This window comes from Lemur catta, chromosome 1, assembly GCF_020740605.2.
Source record: "Lemur catta isolate mLemCat1 chromosome 1, mLemCat1.pri, whole genome shotgun sequence".
NCBI lineage: Eukaryota > Metazoa > Chordata > Mammalia > Primates > Lemuridae > Lemur > Lemur catta.
In genome coordinates this window covers 26,998,631-27,011,427 of record NC_059128.1, presented here as the reverse complement: position 1 = coordinate 27,011,427, position 12,797 = coordinate 26,998,631, and the positions used below count along the sequence as shown (strand labels likewise).

General features: G+C 46.1%; 1 protein-coding gene across 1 annotated transcript in view; it reads right to left on the bottom strand.

The window, feature by feature from the left end:
• Positions 1-12,797, bottom strand: part of DPF3 (double PHD fingers 3) — a 184,614-nt gene that overhangs the window by 42,783 nt on the left and 129,034 nt on the right. Inside the window, exons 4-5 of the mRNA XM_045564534.1 lie at positions 8,835-8,962; positions 4,466-4,561 (exon numbers count right to left, since the gene is read on the bottom strand). Of these exons, the coding sequence (XP_045420490.1) occupies positions 4,466-4,561; positions 8,835-8,962 (224 nt within the window). The remainder of the gene's footprint in view (positions 1-4,465; positions 4,562-8,834; positions 8,963-12,797) is intronic.

Genomic DNA, 12,797 nt, shown 5'->3' with positions numbered 1-12,797 from the left:
TAGGACAGACTCAATCCCAAGCAGAGAGCTAGTTTTTTCATACCAGTTGTTCTCAAAAAGTGACCCAGCCATCCTTGAGGATCCCTGGGAGCCTTCCAGGGGTTCTGCAATGTCTAAACTATTTGCACAATAGCACTAACACAAGATTGCCTTTTTCACTTTCATTCTCTCACAAGTGTACGATGGCGTTTTCCAGCGGCTACATGACATGTGATGATGCTATTACTGTGTGCTTGCGTATTCTCAGGTTTAAAATTTTTTCTATTTTTATTTCTAATATGGCAAATATCATTGGTGATATGGATATCACTGCTTATAATCAAAACAATAGCTTTTGGGAGTTCTCAGTAATTCTTAAGAGTGTAAAGAATTCCTGAGACTAACAAAATTGAGAACCACTGCTCTACACTCTTGCTATTTAAAGTGTGGTCCTCAGACCAGTAGCCCCGGAATCACCAGGAGCTTATTAACAAGGCAGGGGATCAGTCCCCACTGTCAGACCTGCTGCATCAGAATCTGCACTTTAATAAGATCCCTGGGTGCTTTAGGTGTATATTAAATTTGAGAAGCACTACACTACACCACAGTGCATCAGTAATTGTTTACTGATTGATTAGTTGATAATACTTACACAAATGACCCATAAGAATTTCATGGATTTTAAAAAGCTTTTATTTCTTGGGCTAAACTCATCATAGACACAATTATTAGTTGTTGGGTTTGAATTTCCCTTATCCCTCAGGAAATAACCCATTATCAAAACTCCGAGAGTTGTTCTCTTTTCCTTGCACCCTCCTAATAAAATATCTAGCCTTTATTAAGCACTCAAAACTTACCAATGAAGAAACTGAAGCCCAAAGTACTTATACAATTTGGCCAAAGTCATCACAGGTGGAGCTGGGATTTGAACTCACGGAGTCTAAGTTCAAATAAGGCAGAGCCTATTCCTATAATCAATACCTTATCCCTGGCCTCCTGAGTGAGCACACAAAGCACCTGGGGTCTTGTCGAAGTGCAGACTCTAATTCCAATTAGTCTAGGGTGGCGTCTGGGCCCATGCATTCCTAACAAGTTCCCAGGTAATGCTAATGCTGCAGTCCAGAGACCACTCTCGGAGGTGACAGGCCTCAGACTGCCTCTTAGTTCTGACAACAAAAATGGAAGTAGTCGTGCCCAGTGTCAGCAGCAGCTGGAATATGCCACTTCAAAGGGTGGGCAAGACAGCTTAATTGAAGCTGTGGGAAGCAGCTTCACACACTTATTCCAGCACAAAGAGACTCATCCACACCCTCTGGGTCCTTCCATGGCTCCCATCATGGGTAACATGTCCACAATGTCACTGTACAACACAGAGCCACATTCAGCTGCTGCTTGGCCAGCATCAGGTGGGCCCAGAGCTAGTCTAGGCCCCATCTAGCCCCCTCACCATGTTCAAGCCTTCTTCCCGCTCCCATAAAGCTGACATACAACTTTTCTTTCTTTTTTCCATTATTCAATAAGCTAATCATTGGCTACATGCTGGGTACTGGGCCAGGCATAACTTGATGGAAAAAGCACAGATCTGTGTTCAAATCCTGACCTCTTCATTACTAGGTTGAGTGCCTTTGAACAAGTTACTTAACCACTCAGAGTAATAATGCCATTGTAAGGGAATGAAAAAGAAGTTCTGTCCAATAGAAATACAATAGGAGTCACACTTGTCATTTTAAATTTTCCAGCAGCCACATTTTTTAAAAAGAGACAAGTGCAATTCATTTTAATAATATATTTTATTTAAACTAATATATCCCAAATATTATCATGTTAAAATTTAATCAATATAAAAATGAATGAGATGTTGTACATTCCTTTTTTCATACTATATCTTCAAAATCTCATGTGTATTTTACATTTACAGCACATTTCGATTAGGACTAGCCACGTTTCAGGTGCTCAGTGGCCACATATGGCCAGTGGCTGCCGTAACAATAGACAATATAGAACTAGAGAAGGTAGTAGAAAATACCTGGCACAAAGTCATCACTCTCTATGGGGTAGCTCTTATGGGAAAGAGCCCATCACACACCTGGTCTATAGCAAGGATACAGCACGTATAAATGGCTGCGGCTGCCACTGCCGATGTTCTCACAGAGAAGACTTCCAATTCATTTTCGCTGACCACAGGCTCAATCTAGATTTAGGTTGGGAGGGGAGAAGGTGTGAAGAGGACTGTTTTCTATGCTGGTAAGTTTGCTGGGTTGAGGGAAGGTATGGAAGAAGATTTGGAGGTATAGGCCCCTGGAATTCACAAAAGGACTAGAAACTCCAAGTTCAAATGTCTCCTTTAATGATGCAGTTAGATATTATTTTGCAACACCCCCACCCCACGAGAAGTGATGGGTCTAGGCAAGTTCATCAATAACTACAAAAATCATGTTTTTTTAATAGATTCCCCTTTTTATGTTAAGGAAGTTCCATTCTAGTCTGAGTTTGCTGAGAGTTTTGGGTTTTGGGGGGTTTTTTTGAAACAGAGTCTCACTGCATCACCCCAGGTAGAGTGCAGAGGTGTTATCGTAGCCCACAGCAATCTCAAACTCCTAGGTTCAAGGGATCCTCCTACCTCAGCCTCTTAAGGAGCTGGGACTACAGGTGTGCACCACCACGCCCAGCTAATTTTTCTGTTTTTAGTAGAGACAGGGTCTCGCTCGTGCTCAGGCTGGTGCAAAAGTCATTTGGTGAAAGCTTGATGAGGAACTTTACAAAGGAGCAATCAGGCTGACAACATTCATATCCACTGATCAATTTTAATACCACTCAGAACAACTGAATAATATACGCCTCCTGATGTAATGTAAGAAATACCACCCCTATCACTAGGAAAGATTCTTGCCTCCCTCCCAAAAATATTTATACACACACACACACACACACAAATATCCTAAATCTAACCAAGTCTCTAATCAACCTACCAATTTCCAGGAAATATAGAGGATAGAGAAAGAAATTAAACTCCACCCCTTCACCAAATCCAGAATGTGAGAAATTCCACAGGACAAAAAACCCAAGTTCTTCAACAAATAAATGGCATGGGGGGAAAAATGTCTGTGATAGAGTATAATAAGGAAGAGGTATGCTATGGAGTAAAAGAGACTTAATTTTCAAACAAACCAACTATAAGAAGAAATTTTTGAGAAATTGGGGGAAAATAATCAGGGACTAGATCACAGATATTAGAATAATTGTTATTTTTATTGGGTATGATAATGGTATCTGTTAGAGATACACACTGACATAGGTGCCAGTTAAATGATAAAGTGTCTAGGACTTGCTTCCAAATACTCCAGAAAAAAAATCAAACACATAAACCAACAAAAAGTAGGAGAAAATAATGGATGAGACAGGATAGTTGAAATACTAATTGACGAGGCTGGGCGGGTGGCCACTGTATAAGGGTGTACTGTCAGAGGGCTGCCCTGCCCAGCCCCTGCCAACAGGCCAAAGGATCTCAGCTCACAGCGTGGGCACCACTGGCCTACTTGCAACAGCTGCCTGGGAACTTGCTTACTGTTTAAGGCCCTACCCCAGACCTTGTGAATCAGAATTTCTGAGTTTGGGTCCAAGGGTGCCTGCATTTCAATAAGCTCTCGGTGATACTAATGTTTGCTAAGGCATGAGAACCAAGAGAGTAGAGAGGTTTGCCATGATTGTCATTAGACCCAACAAATGGGGCACCCAGGACTAACCTCTTATCCATCCTCAGGCCCAAGAGAGTTAATTCTCTAGGTGAAGAACAGCCGTTTACCCCTTGAGGTTTCTCTCTACCTGGTTATTGTCACATGCCCTTGCAGACCCTGATGGTGACCACAGAAAGCTCCTTTGGGCTTGAATGTGAGGACTCTGGAGACCCAACTCGAATGCTGGGCTCCCTCCCCCCTGGAACCACTCTCACATTTCTATCCTTTTCACCTTGATTCCCCCAGGCTCTGACCCCTTCCTCACATTCCAGGACCACAGGCCTGCAAGCTCACGCAAAGCCCAGAAGGGAGCCATTAGATGTGGCCCCCATGTTTCCCCATCATGCTCCTACTATCTGCCTACTGAACCACACCCCAAAAGCAGGTGTCCTGACCCTGTTGTTCTGGAGCAAGAACCTCAGAGACAAGGCAGGAAACGTTCAGCCTTCTTTCATGACTAATGAGCACAACAGACACATTCTCCTCGTCCTGCATGCTCACCCTGAGCCCAGCCCTCAACCCTTCCCCGGACCTCACCAACCCCTCAGGGCACCTTTTGCCTCCTCTTCTGCCTCTTAGCAGTTCTAAACTCTTCCAGGTCATGACCTGGCTCGGAGCTCTCCTGGAGCTTTCCTGTCTGAACGTTCTCCAAGACAGACCACGCCTGTGATCTTTATCTAGTGCAAGGGGATCACGTTTGCTGGCCCCAGCCTCCCTGGCCTCTTCCCTCCCTCATGGTGTCCCCAACTTACCCGTCCTCTTGTCCTATTCTTCCGCTTGGGAATATCCTCTTCTAAATCTTCTTCTTCATTCCCTTCTTCTACATTTTCATCATTTTCTAAAACCCTCTGAAATGACAAGAAAATAAATAAAAGAAGTGAGAAATAAAATGCTTTGCAGTCTAGTAAAGGGAGAACAGACTTAAAACAGCTTCCTGTGACTCTAGAACCTCTGCCTAGGCCCTGGGCCTCACACGCGATGGCAGCTGTCCCAGTGTGTTTGCATTTCCTGTGATGCGGCCTTGACCCCAGAAGCCTCTCTACATAACTCAGGAGGAGCCAGGAGTTCCTGACAAGTAAAGCTCATTTCAGGGCTCAGAGAGCAGAGGGGGAGTCCTGCATTAGGAGTGAGGGGCAGGAAGGGTCCCACTACAGTGTTAGCTGACCCCCCTACTAACAGACTTGCACTCCCTGTCTAAGAACATTATCTGGAAAATAAGCACATTTTAAAATAACTTTTCTCCCTGTTACTCTTAAACAGTCTTTATGTGGACGATAACAGTGGTTTGTGGTTGTGTTTTTTAAAAAAAAAAAAAATCCTTTTTGAAGACTACATTATCTCTGGCCTGAACACTGCAAAAATCTCCTGATATCCTTCCTTTCCACTGCTAGCCCTGCATCCAATCCACTCTCCATGCAGCAGCCAAAGGAATCTTTATGAAATATAAATTCACTGTCCTGATCAAAATCTTCCAAATGGCTTCCTTTTCCATTTCATACGAAACCAAAAGCCACTTCCATTTCCTGTGGGACCTGGGTGGTCTGGTTCCCGCTCACTTGTCCAACTCCATCCTGGGCTCTTCTCTCCCTGGTACTGTACTCTGGCCACATAGGCCGTCTGTCTCTCTCTGTCTGACATGACGAGCTTTGACCTATCTCAAGCCTTCACTGAGCACACCCTTCCTCTACCCAGAAAGCTCTTCCCTGGGAGTCTCACTTTGCTGGCTCCTCATCCTATAGGGCTGAGGTTAAATCTCTTGTCTCTTTCAGGACACCACCTAGAATCTGTCCCTCCTCTTACATAATCTTCATACTATTTGTTCTTCTCATTGCATGTATCCTAAAATGCAATTACTTTATTTGTTTTCATTGTTTTCTGTCTGTATGAGTAGAGGGGACAGGTCTCTCTTGGTCTCTGCGTCCCCAGCACAGTGCTGGCTCAGAGGAGGCCCTCATTAAACTGTGGTCAAATGAATGAATGAATGAACAAATGAAAAAATATAGTCCATTTACTACATCTGCATTTTAATAGCATAAAGCAATACAAACATGTACGTTCATTTGACTCATGGTCCTGGTTTTGGTTTCCAGCACAGCAGATAGTAGCCCCATGCTCTGCACACAGCAGGCATTCAGTTTACATTGGGGATGATGGTGATGATGATGAAAGGACAGTGATGACCCATATATTGGCCCAGTGCTGCAAGAGAAGAACCTGAACCCACCATCAGCTTTAAAGGGAAAGGGCTACATGTCCCTAGAGTATCAAGGGTCGGTCCTATTCATTGATTCTGTTAAATTACACAAACTGAGCAAATAAATAAATAAATAAATAAACTCTAGCAGGTAACACAGAGATAACAGAACTTGACTACAAAATCTGAAAGTCCAAAAACGGGGAGGAATACATGAATAGCAAATACACACACACACACACACACACACACACACACACACACACACACACACGGAAGAAAGCAGTAGGTATCTTAAATGCCAGAGGCAGGAAGAGATCCCTCTGGCGTGATAGGGAAGGTGGCACTAGGGCTGAGCCTAAAAGATGCGTGGAATTCATACACGTGGAGATGGAAGAAAAGGCATGCCAGATATAGGGCACAGCATGAACAACAGTACAGAGGGAAGAAGGCTGAAGAACAGAGGGAGTGAAGGAGTAGTGGAAAATAAGCCTGAAAACTAGGTTAGGAGCAGAGAAGGGAGGCCCAGGAAGGTCACGCTCATCATATTGGATTTATTTCGTAGGCAACAAAAGGGTTTTAGCTCCAGAACAAAAGGTCGCCTAGCAAAGTAGGACATGGCAGAGAGAGGAAGAACTGGGACGACCCACTGGACTCTGTTCGCCATGCTTCCACCTAGCACATCTTTATTGTGCACCTAGTATGCACCAAGCACTGTTTGGGTGCTTGAGATGTATCAGTGAGCAAAGCAGACAAAAGTTCCTGTCCTTGAGGAGTTTACATTCTATTGGAAGAAAACAGACAATGAACAGTAAGATAAGAAGTAAGTAAATTACAAAGTACATGAGATGGTGAGAAGAGCAAGGAGAAGAAACGAAAAGCAGAGTGAGGGAATCAGGAGAGCAGGGCGAGTGGGGCACAGGCTGTAGGATGGGAGTAAGCACTTGAAAAAGGCGAGAGTGACAGCCACGTGGACGTCTGGGGAAGGACGTTCCAGACAGAGGAAACGCCAGAGCAAAGGCCCGGCAGCTGGGATGTGCCTGGTGTGTCCTAAGAGCAAAAAGAAAAGAGGTCTGGGTACCCGGAGCAGATCAGCCAGGAAACGAGGAAGGAGCCAAGTCAGAGACTGATGAGAGGGCCTTGACTTTCACTCTGAGATGACAGAGCCATAGCAGGGTTTTGAGCACAGGAATGACAGGAACTGACTTAAATTTTAAAGAGCTCCCTCTCCTATGGTACATCCAGACAACAGAATATTATCGGGCGTTAAAATGAGCTATCAAGCCATGAAAAGACAGAGAGGAAGCTTAAATGCAGTAAAAAGATCAGTGGTGGCCAAAGGTTAGAGGGGAAGGAGAGATGAACGGCAGAGCACTGAGGATTTTTAGGGCACTGAAACTCTTCTGTATGACACTGTGACAGTGGATAGTGTCGTTACACATGTATCCAAACCCACAGAACGTACAGCACCAAGAGTGAACCCGAACGGAAACTGCAGACTTCAGGTGGACATGATGTGTCACTGTAGGTCCACGGATTGTAACAAATGTACCACTCCGGTGATGCTGATAACGGGGGAGGCTGTGCACGTGTGGGGGCTCCCTCTCGGGTGTTAGCAAGGAGACCACTGAGAAGGCAACCGCAGCAGTTCACACAAGAGATGAGAGCCTCTTGCACCAGCGCAGCAGCAGTGGGTGGGGGGAAAACCGGATTTATGGCGAAGGCACAGTCAACAAGATTCCTGATGAACGGATGTTGGGTGTGAGAGAAAGACAGGAGTCAGAGATGGCTCCGAGGCCTCCAGACGAGGAAAGGTGACAGTTAACAAGGACACTCACCAGGGCTGTAGCTCATGGAAAGTAGCAGAGGGAACGAATATCAGTTATGTTGTGGCCACTAAACAGAAAGGCTTGAGCATTCCGCTCCCACAGCACTGGCACAGGAGGAGGCCACGTTCACTCAGTCATTCGACTGCTTCACTGAGACCCATCTCCGTGCTGAGCGTGCAAGGCCCCGCGGACGTGGTGGTGAACACGACAGCACAGTCCCTGACTCGTGGAACTCACAGACTGGTGGTACTTAGAGAGCAAACCAAAAATGTACTACAATATTATCATTAATAATGTTAATAAATTAATGTATTAATTGTTAAATGTTAAATTGAATATAAAATTAATGACTACATAATGTCTATAACATAAAATATAAAAATTTAATAGATAATATAAATTTAATGTGAATATTTCATTTTAATAATTTAATTCTATTGAATTCTTAATACTATTATTTAATGTTAGTATTAATTAATATTATTGTAATACTCTGCACCAAGCATTGTATTAGATGATAGGGATTCAAGACAAGTAACAAATAAGGAATGGTAGGTGACCCTGTTATCACCTGTGCACTGAGGGCTTGAGAAGTGGTGGCTGCCCAGGGACAGAGCATCCGTCCCTGCCCGGAGGGTGGCGCCTGCACGGGCTGAGGGACGAGTGGGCGCCGCCAGGAGAGGAGGGCGCGGTCTGTGAGCCAGGCCGGGCTGGGTGTGTGCAGGGAGGGGCAGCCGAGCAGGGCCTCAGTGGCACCAGCAGCAGCACAATGGACCGTCCCTTCCCCGGGGGTGAGAACTCACTCTGTTTTGTTCGCCATGTGTCCCCAGGACCTAGTACAGTACCTGGTACTCAGTAAACAGACACTTTGAATGGATAAATAAGGAGATGAAAGGAAAGGAACAGATTTGAGGGGAAGAATGACTTCCTCAGGAGGACGTGTTAAATCAGAAAAGAATGTGCGAGCTTCCCAGCAACAGAAACAAGGCAGTTTGAGATGCAGCCCTGGCCTTGGGAGGACGCGGAGCTGGCGCTGGAGTTTGGGAAGCCCCACAGTGACGGTGAGGCTCTGGGTGTCCCCTCCAGGTGCAGAAATACCTGTATCTCCTGCATGCTCTCCTCCTCTCTGGCATCCACCTTCTTCTCCACCCCCTCACCGCGGAGCAAGGCCTCCAGCGTGGTGCTTTCTGAGGTGAAGCCATCCTTCTTCAGGGGCAGCTCCACTTCTACAAACAAAGACAGAAAGGCAGGTCAGGCCGCTAGAAGCAGGCGGGACGGTCCTCGAGCGAGGGCACGCAGGGACCAGAGCTCCCAGGCGGGACTCGAGATAGCCTGTGCTCTCCCCTCCTGGTGGGATGGGAAAGCTGGGGCTGAATGGAGCTTTTCCGTCTCCATTTCCTAATCCCAGAGACAAGTTCTGACCCTGCCTGCACCCTCAGAGGAAGCTGAGGCAGAGCGGAAAGGTGCCGGGTGATGGTGGCTCACACGGCCTGAGTCACTGTCTTGCTTCTGCCTCCCCGGCCACGTGCCGTTGGGCAAGGCGTCAAGGAACCTGGAGCCCGTTTCTGCATCTGCAAAGTGGGGATAACAACGCCTAACCTCACGGGTGGTTTTGTGGGGTAGAAATTCACCCATTTGCATGAGAGTGTTTTGGAAACTCTCAAGCAGCACACCAACGTCAGCCTCGATCATTCTCCTTCCCTCCCTCCAGTCCAGCTCTTGTCTGGCAACGCCGTGACCTCCCCTCAGCCATGCTGGCTGCCCAGCTCTGCTTTGCTCCATGAAAGGCTATTTCAGCCTCAGAGAGGCTGTTCTCATCGACTCACACAGAGGCCTCGGGAGCCAAGGGAAGGGAAGGAGCCCGGCAAATGCCTAACAGGCCCCAGAGCAGCAGAGTGGGCGCTGCAGGGCCCACATACCAGGGCGGTGTTCTGAAGACATCAGGAGTCTGGTCGGCTACCTGGGGCCTGAGGTCACTGGGCCAGCCGAGCAGTGGCAGCCAGACCAGCCCTGCCAGTGAGAGACCAGAGAGAGGAGCTGACCCCCTCCTCAAGGTGTCCCAAACACCTAACCTGACAGAGGGTCGTCTTTTTAAATTAGAAACCTAAAGTACAGTGATCTATTCTGATTTACTACAAAATATTTCTCCAGCCTCTCCTCTGATCCTGTACCTCACACCTCCCCCCACTGCCACACTCAGACATATGGTCCCTTCCACTGCATCAGGTAAGAAGAGTGCAAGAGTTATGATGTAGTGGTGCCCTGGAAAGAGTCAGGGAAACAAATGGCCCACTGTTACGGTGGAATTGACAGTTGAGTGTGAGGACTATTTACAGAGGCAGGGGCGGGAAAGTAAGTGAAACGCCCCAGGGGAGGGATGGGTGGGGAGCCATCACCACTGCTATTCCTGGAGGGAAAGAGGGAGAGGAGAGTGTTTGCAAGAAGCTGCCCATAAAAGAGCCCTGGGGCCCAAGCTTGCAGCATCAGAGCCCAGAGGACAGGGAACCAAGGGAACCAACAGCCCCACTGCTCTCTCCTCCCATCCTCTATCTCCCTGCTATGTCCTCTCCAAGTGACCAACCTTAACTGGAATCCAAAGGGCAAGGGAGCTGCAACCCACCAGGGTCAGCTTCTGGGACACAGAGAAGCACGGAGAAAGACAAAGAGCAGATCTGGAAGGGCAAATGGAAACAAGCAGCACCAGCAATCCCTGCTCCACTGGGCTCTATCCTGACCCCAACAGAACTCTACCTACACTTTCCATTCCTTCCGGCAGAAACAGACGCAGGCTAACCAATCCACGAGGAAGGGGCACTCAGGCATTCCACTAAAACTGAAGACATGCACACCCATGGGTAACCAGCCCCAGAAAAGGAAGGTGGGAAGGAGAGACAGTATCTAAAGTATCTTGAGAGACAGAGTCTTTGAGATTTTTCTTACCAAAAAAGGAGAGCAAAGGATCCACCTCTCATCAAGGAGCACTACCACTAAACCAAACTCCTCGGAAACGCATCCATCCACCTGTTCATTCAACAAGCATTTGCTGAGCACCTGCCAGTGACAATTGCTGTGCTGGCACCTGGTACACAGGAGGTGAATCAAATAAAAACAAGCCCTGCCTTTAAGCAGTTTACAGTCTAAAGAGACAGACGTTAAATGCTAAATACAAAACAAAGACGGAATTATGAATTGTCATAAGTGCTAAGGAAGAAAACAGCATGGTCAGATGTGAAAGAATAAAGCGGGAGTGGGGGAGTCCACATTAGAGAAGGGAGCAGGGAAGGCCTGTGTGATGAAGTTATATTTAAGTTGAATGTCAGAAAAATATTCAACTGCCTGCTTTAATGAGTTCAGAGTGTGCAGCTCCACGGCCTGCTCTGATGACATATTATCTTTTCTCCCAAGTCAGAAAAGTCTTCCAAATGCCTAATCTAAAACAATTAAAGTGTGTTGCCTCGTGTTCTGTCCTCAGTCAAAAGAGAACAGCTGACCACCATCTCTCAAACCTATTATAATCACATACATATATATTTGAAGTTCATATTTAGTACCTCCCTGTAGCCTTCTAAATCCTATGTCCAGAATTTCAAAGCATTTCTGAGCCGGAAAAAGCCTTACAGATCATCTAATTCAATCACCTTATTTTCCAAGTGAGTCACCTGAGACTCAGAAAAGTTAAGTAACTTCACCAAAGCCACACAGCAGGCTGAGAATGCAGCCAAATGATCTTTCAAGATGCCACTGAGATCATGACAAGAGCCCCCACACATCGTATTAGTAGTTGGCAGGCCCGGGCTGAGACCCGACTGTGCTTTGGTACATTTGTACTCAAGCAGAGGGCCTGGCAAACAGTAAACATTCGAAATGAGGCAGCTGTTATTGCTAAGTATCACTCAGTCCCCACCACAGCCAAGAGCACAGCTACCCCATTACACAGATGAGGGCAGTGCAGCTTAGGGAGGCTGAGAACTTGCTTAATATCACACAGCTGGTAAGGGGCCAAGAACAGCCTTGAACTCAATGGGCCTCCAAGCCCATTCACCTGATTAGGCCGCATGGACTCCACTCCGCCTCTCTGTGGTCCTTCCTTGGAAAGTCTTTTTCCAAACCTTTGTGAATTTCATTGCCTTCCTAGACTCTCTCCATAGTTTTCATATTTCAAGATAAAAGGCAGATCTTGGCTGAGGCCGAGGGCAGGTTTGTGTCATGGCTCTAGGCTCTCCTCTATACGATTGTCCCCATGTGGTGTTCACACTTCCACATCAGTGTCAACCCCATTCAGGACTTTCCATCAATTCTGAACTTCCTCCTCTTCCTTCTGCTCCTGCTTTCTCCCCTACTAAATATGCCTCCATCCTGCTTTCCCATAATTCAGTCTACTCCCTTGGTCTTCTTTACCCAAACTTTACCAGGTAGACACAGTATAAGAATCAAGAGGGAAAACAGAATCAAAATGGGCTCTCCTACACCCAAAGAGCTCCAAGCAATCTCCAATAGCATCTAGAGTCCAATCCCCTAATGAGGAAAGTGATAGAGACATTCCCAGGGTCACGGCGGCATTTAGTGCCATCATTCTTCCCTATTTACCAAAATATTTGATTGGCTCATGTCAGTTCTGCTCTCAGACAGCCCTGGAGTCAGACCCTAGCCTTGCCATTTATTAGTAAGGAACCCTGTGCTACTTATTTAACCTAAGTCTTTGTTTCTTTATGGGTTAAATGGGGATGGTCATAGTATCTATTTCATAGTGTTGATGTGAGAATCACACAAGGTATAAAGAATCACACTGCATAAAGAAACTCTGAAAGTACACACACACACACACACAAACTAGTGTGAGAAATGGTGTAAAATCAATTTTTATTTGTTTTATTCTATTCAAAACTTTAGATTCAAAATTAGATCACATATGAAAAGAGCCTAGGACACTGTAAGTACCCTACAAATGCTAGATGTTGTTATCAAAGTTTGAATGGTTCTGATTTTAACAGTACGGCTGCACTGCCCCACAGAAATATAATGCAAGCTGCTCATATAATTTTAAACTTTCTGGTAGTCATA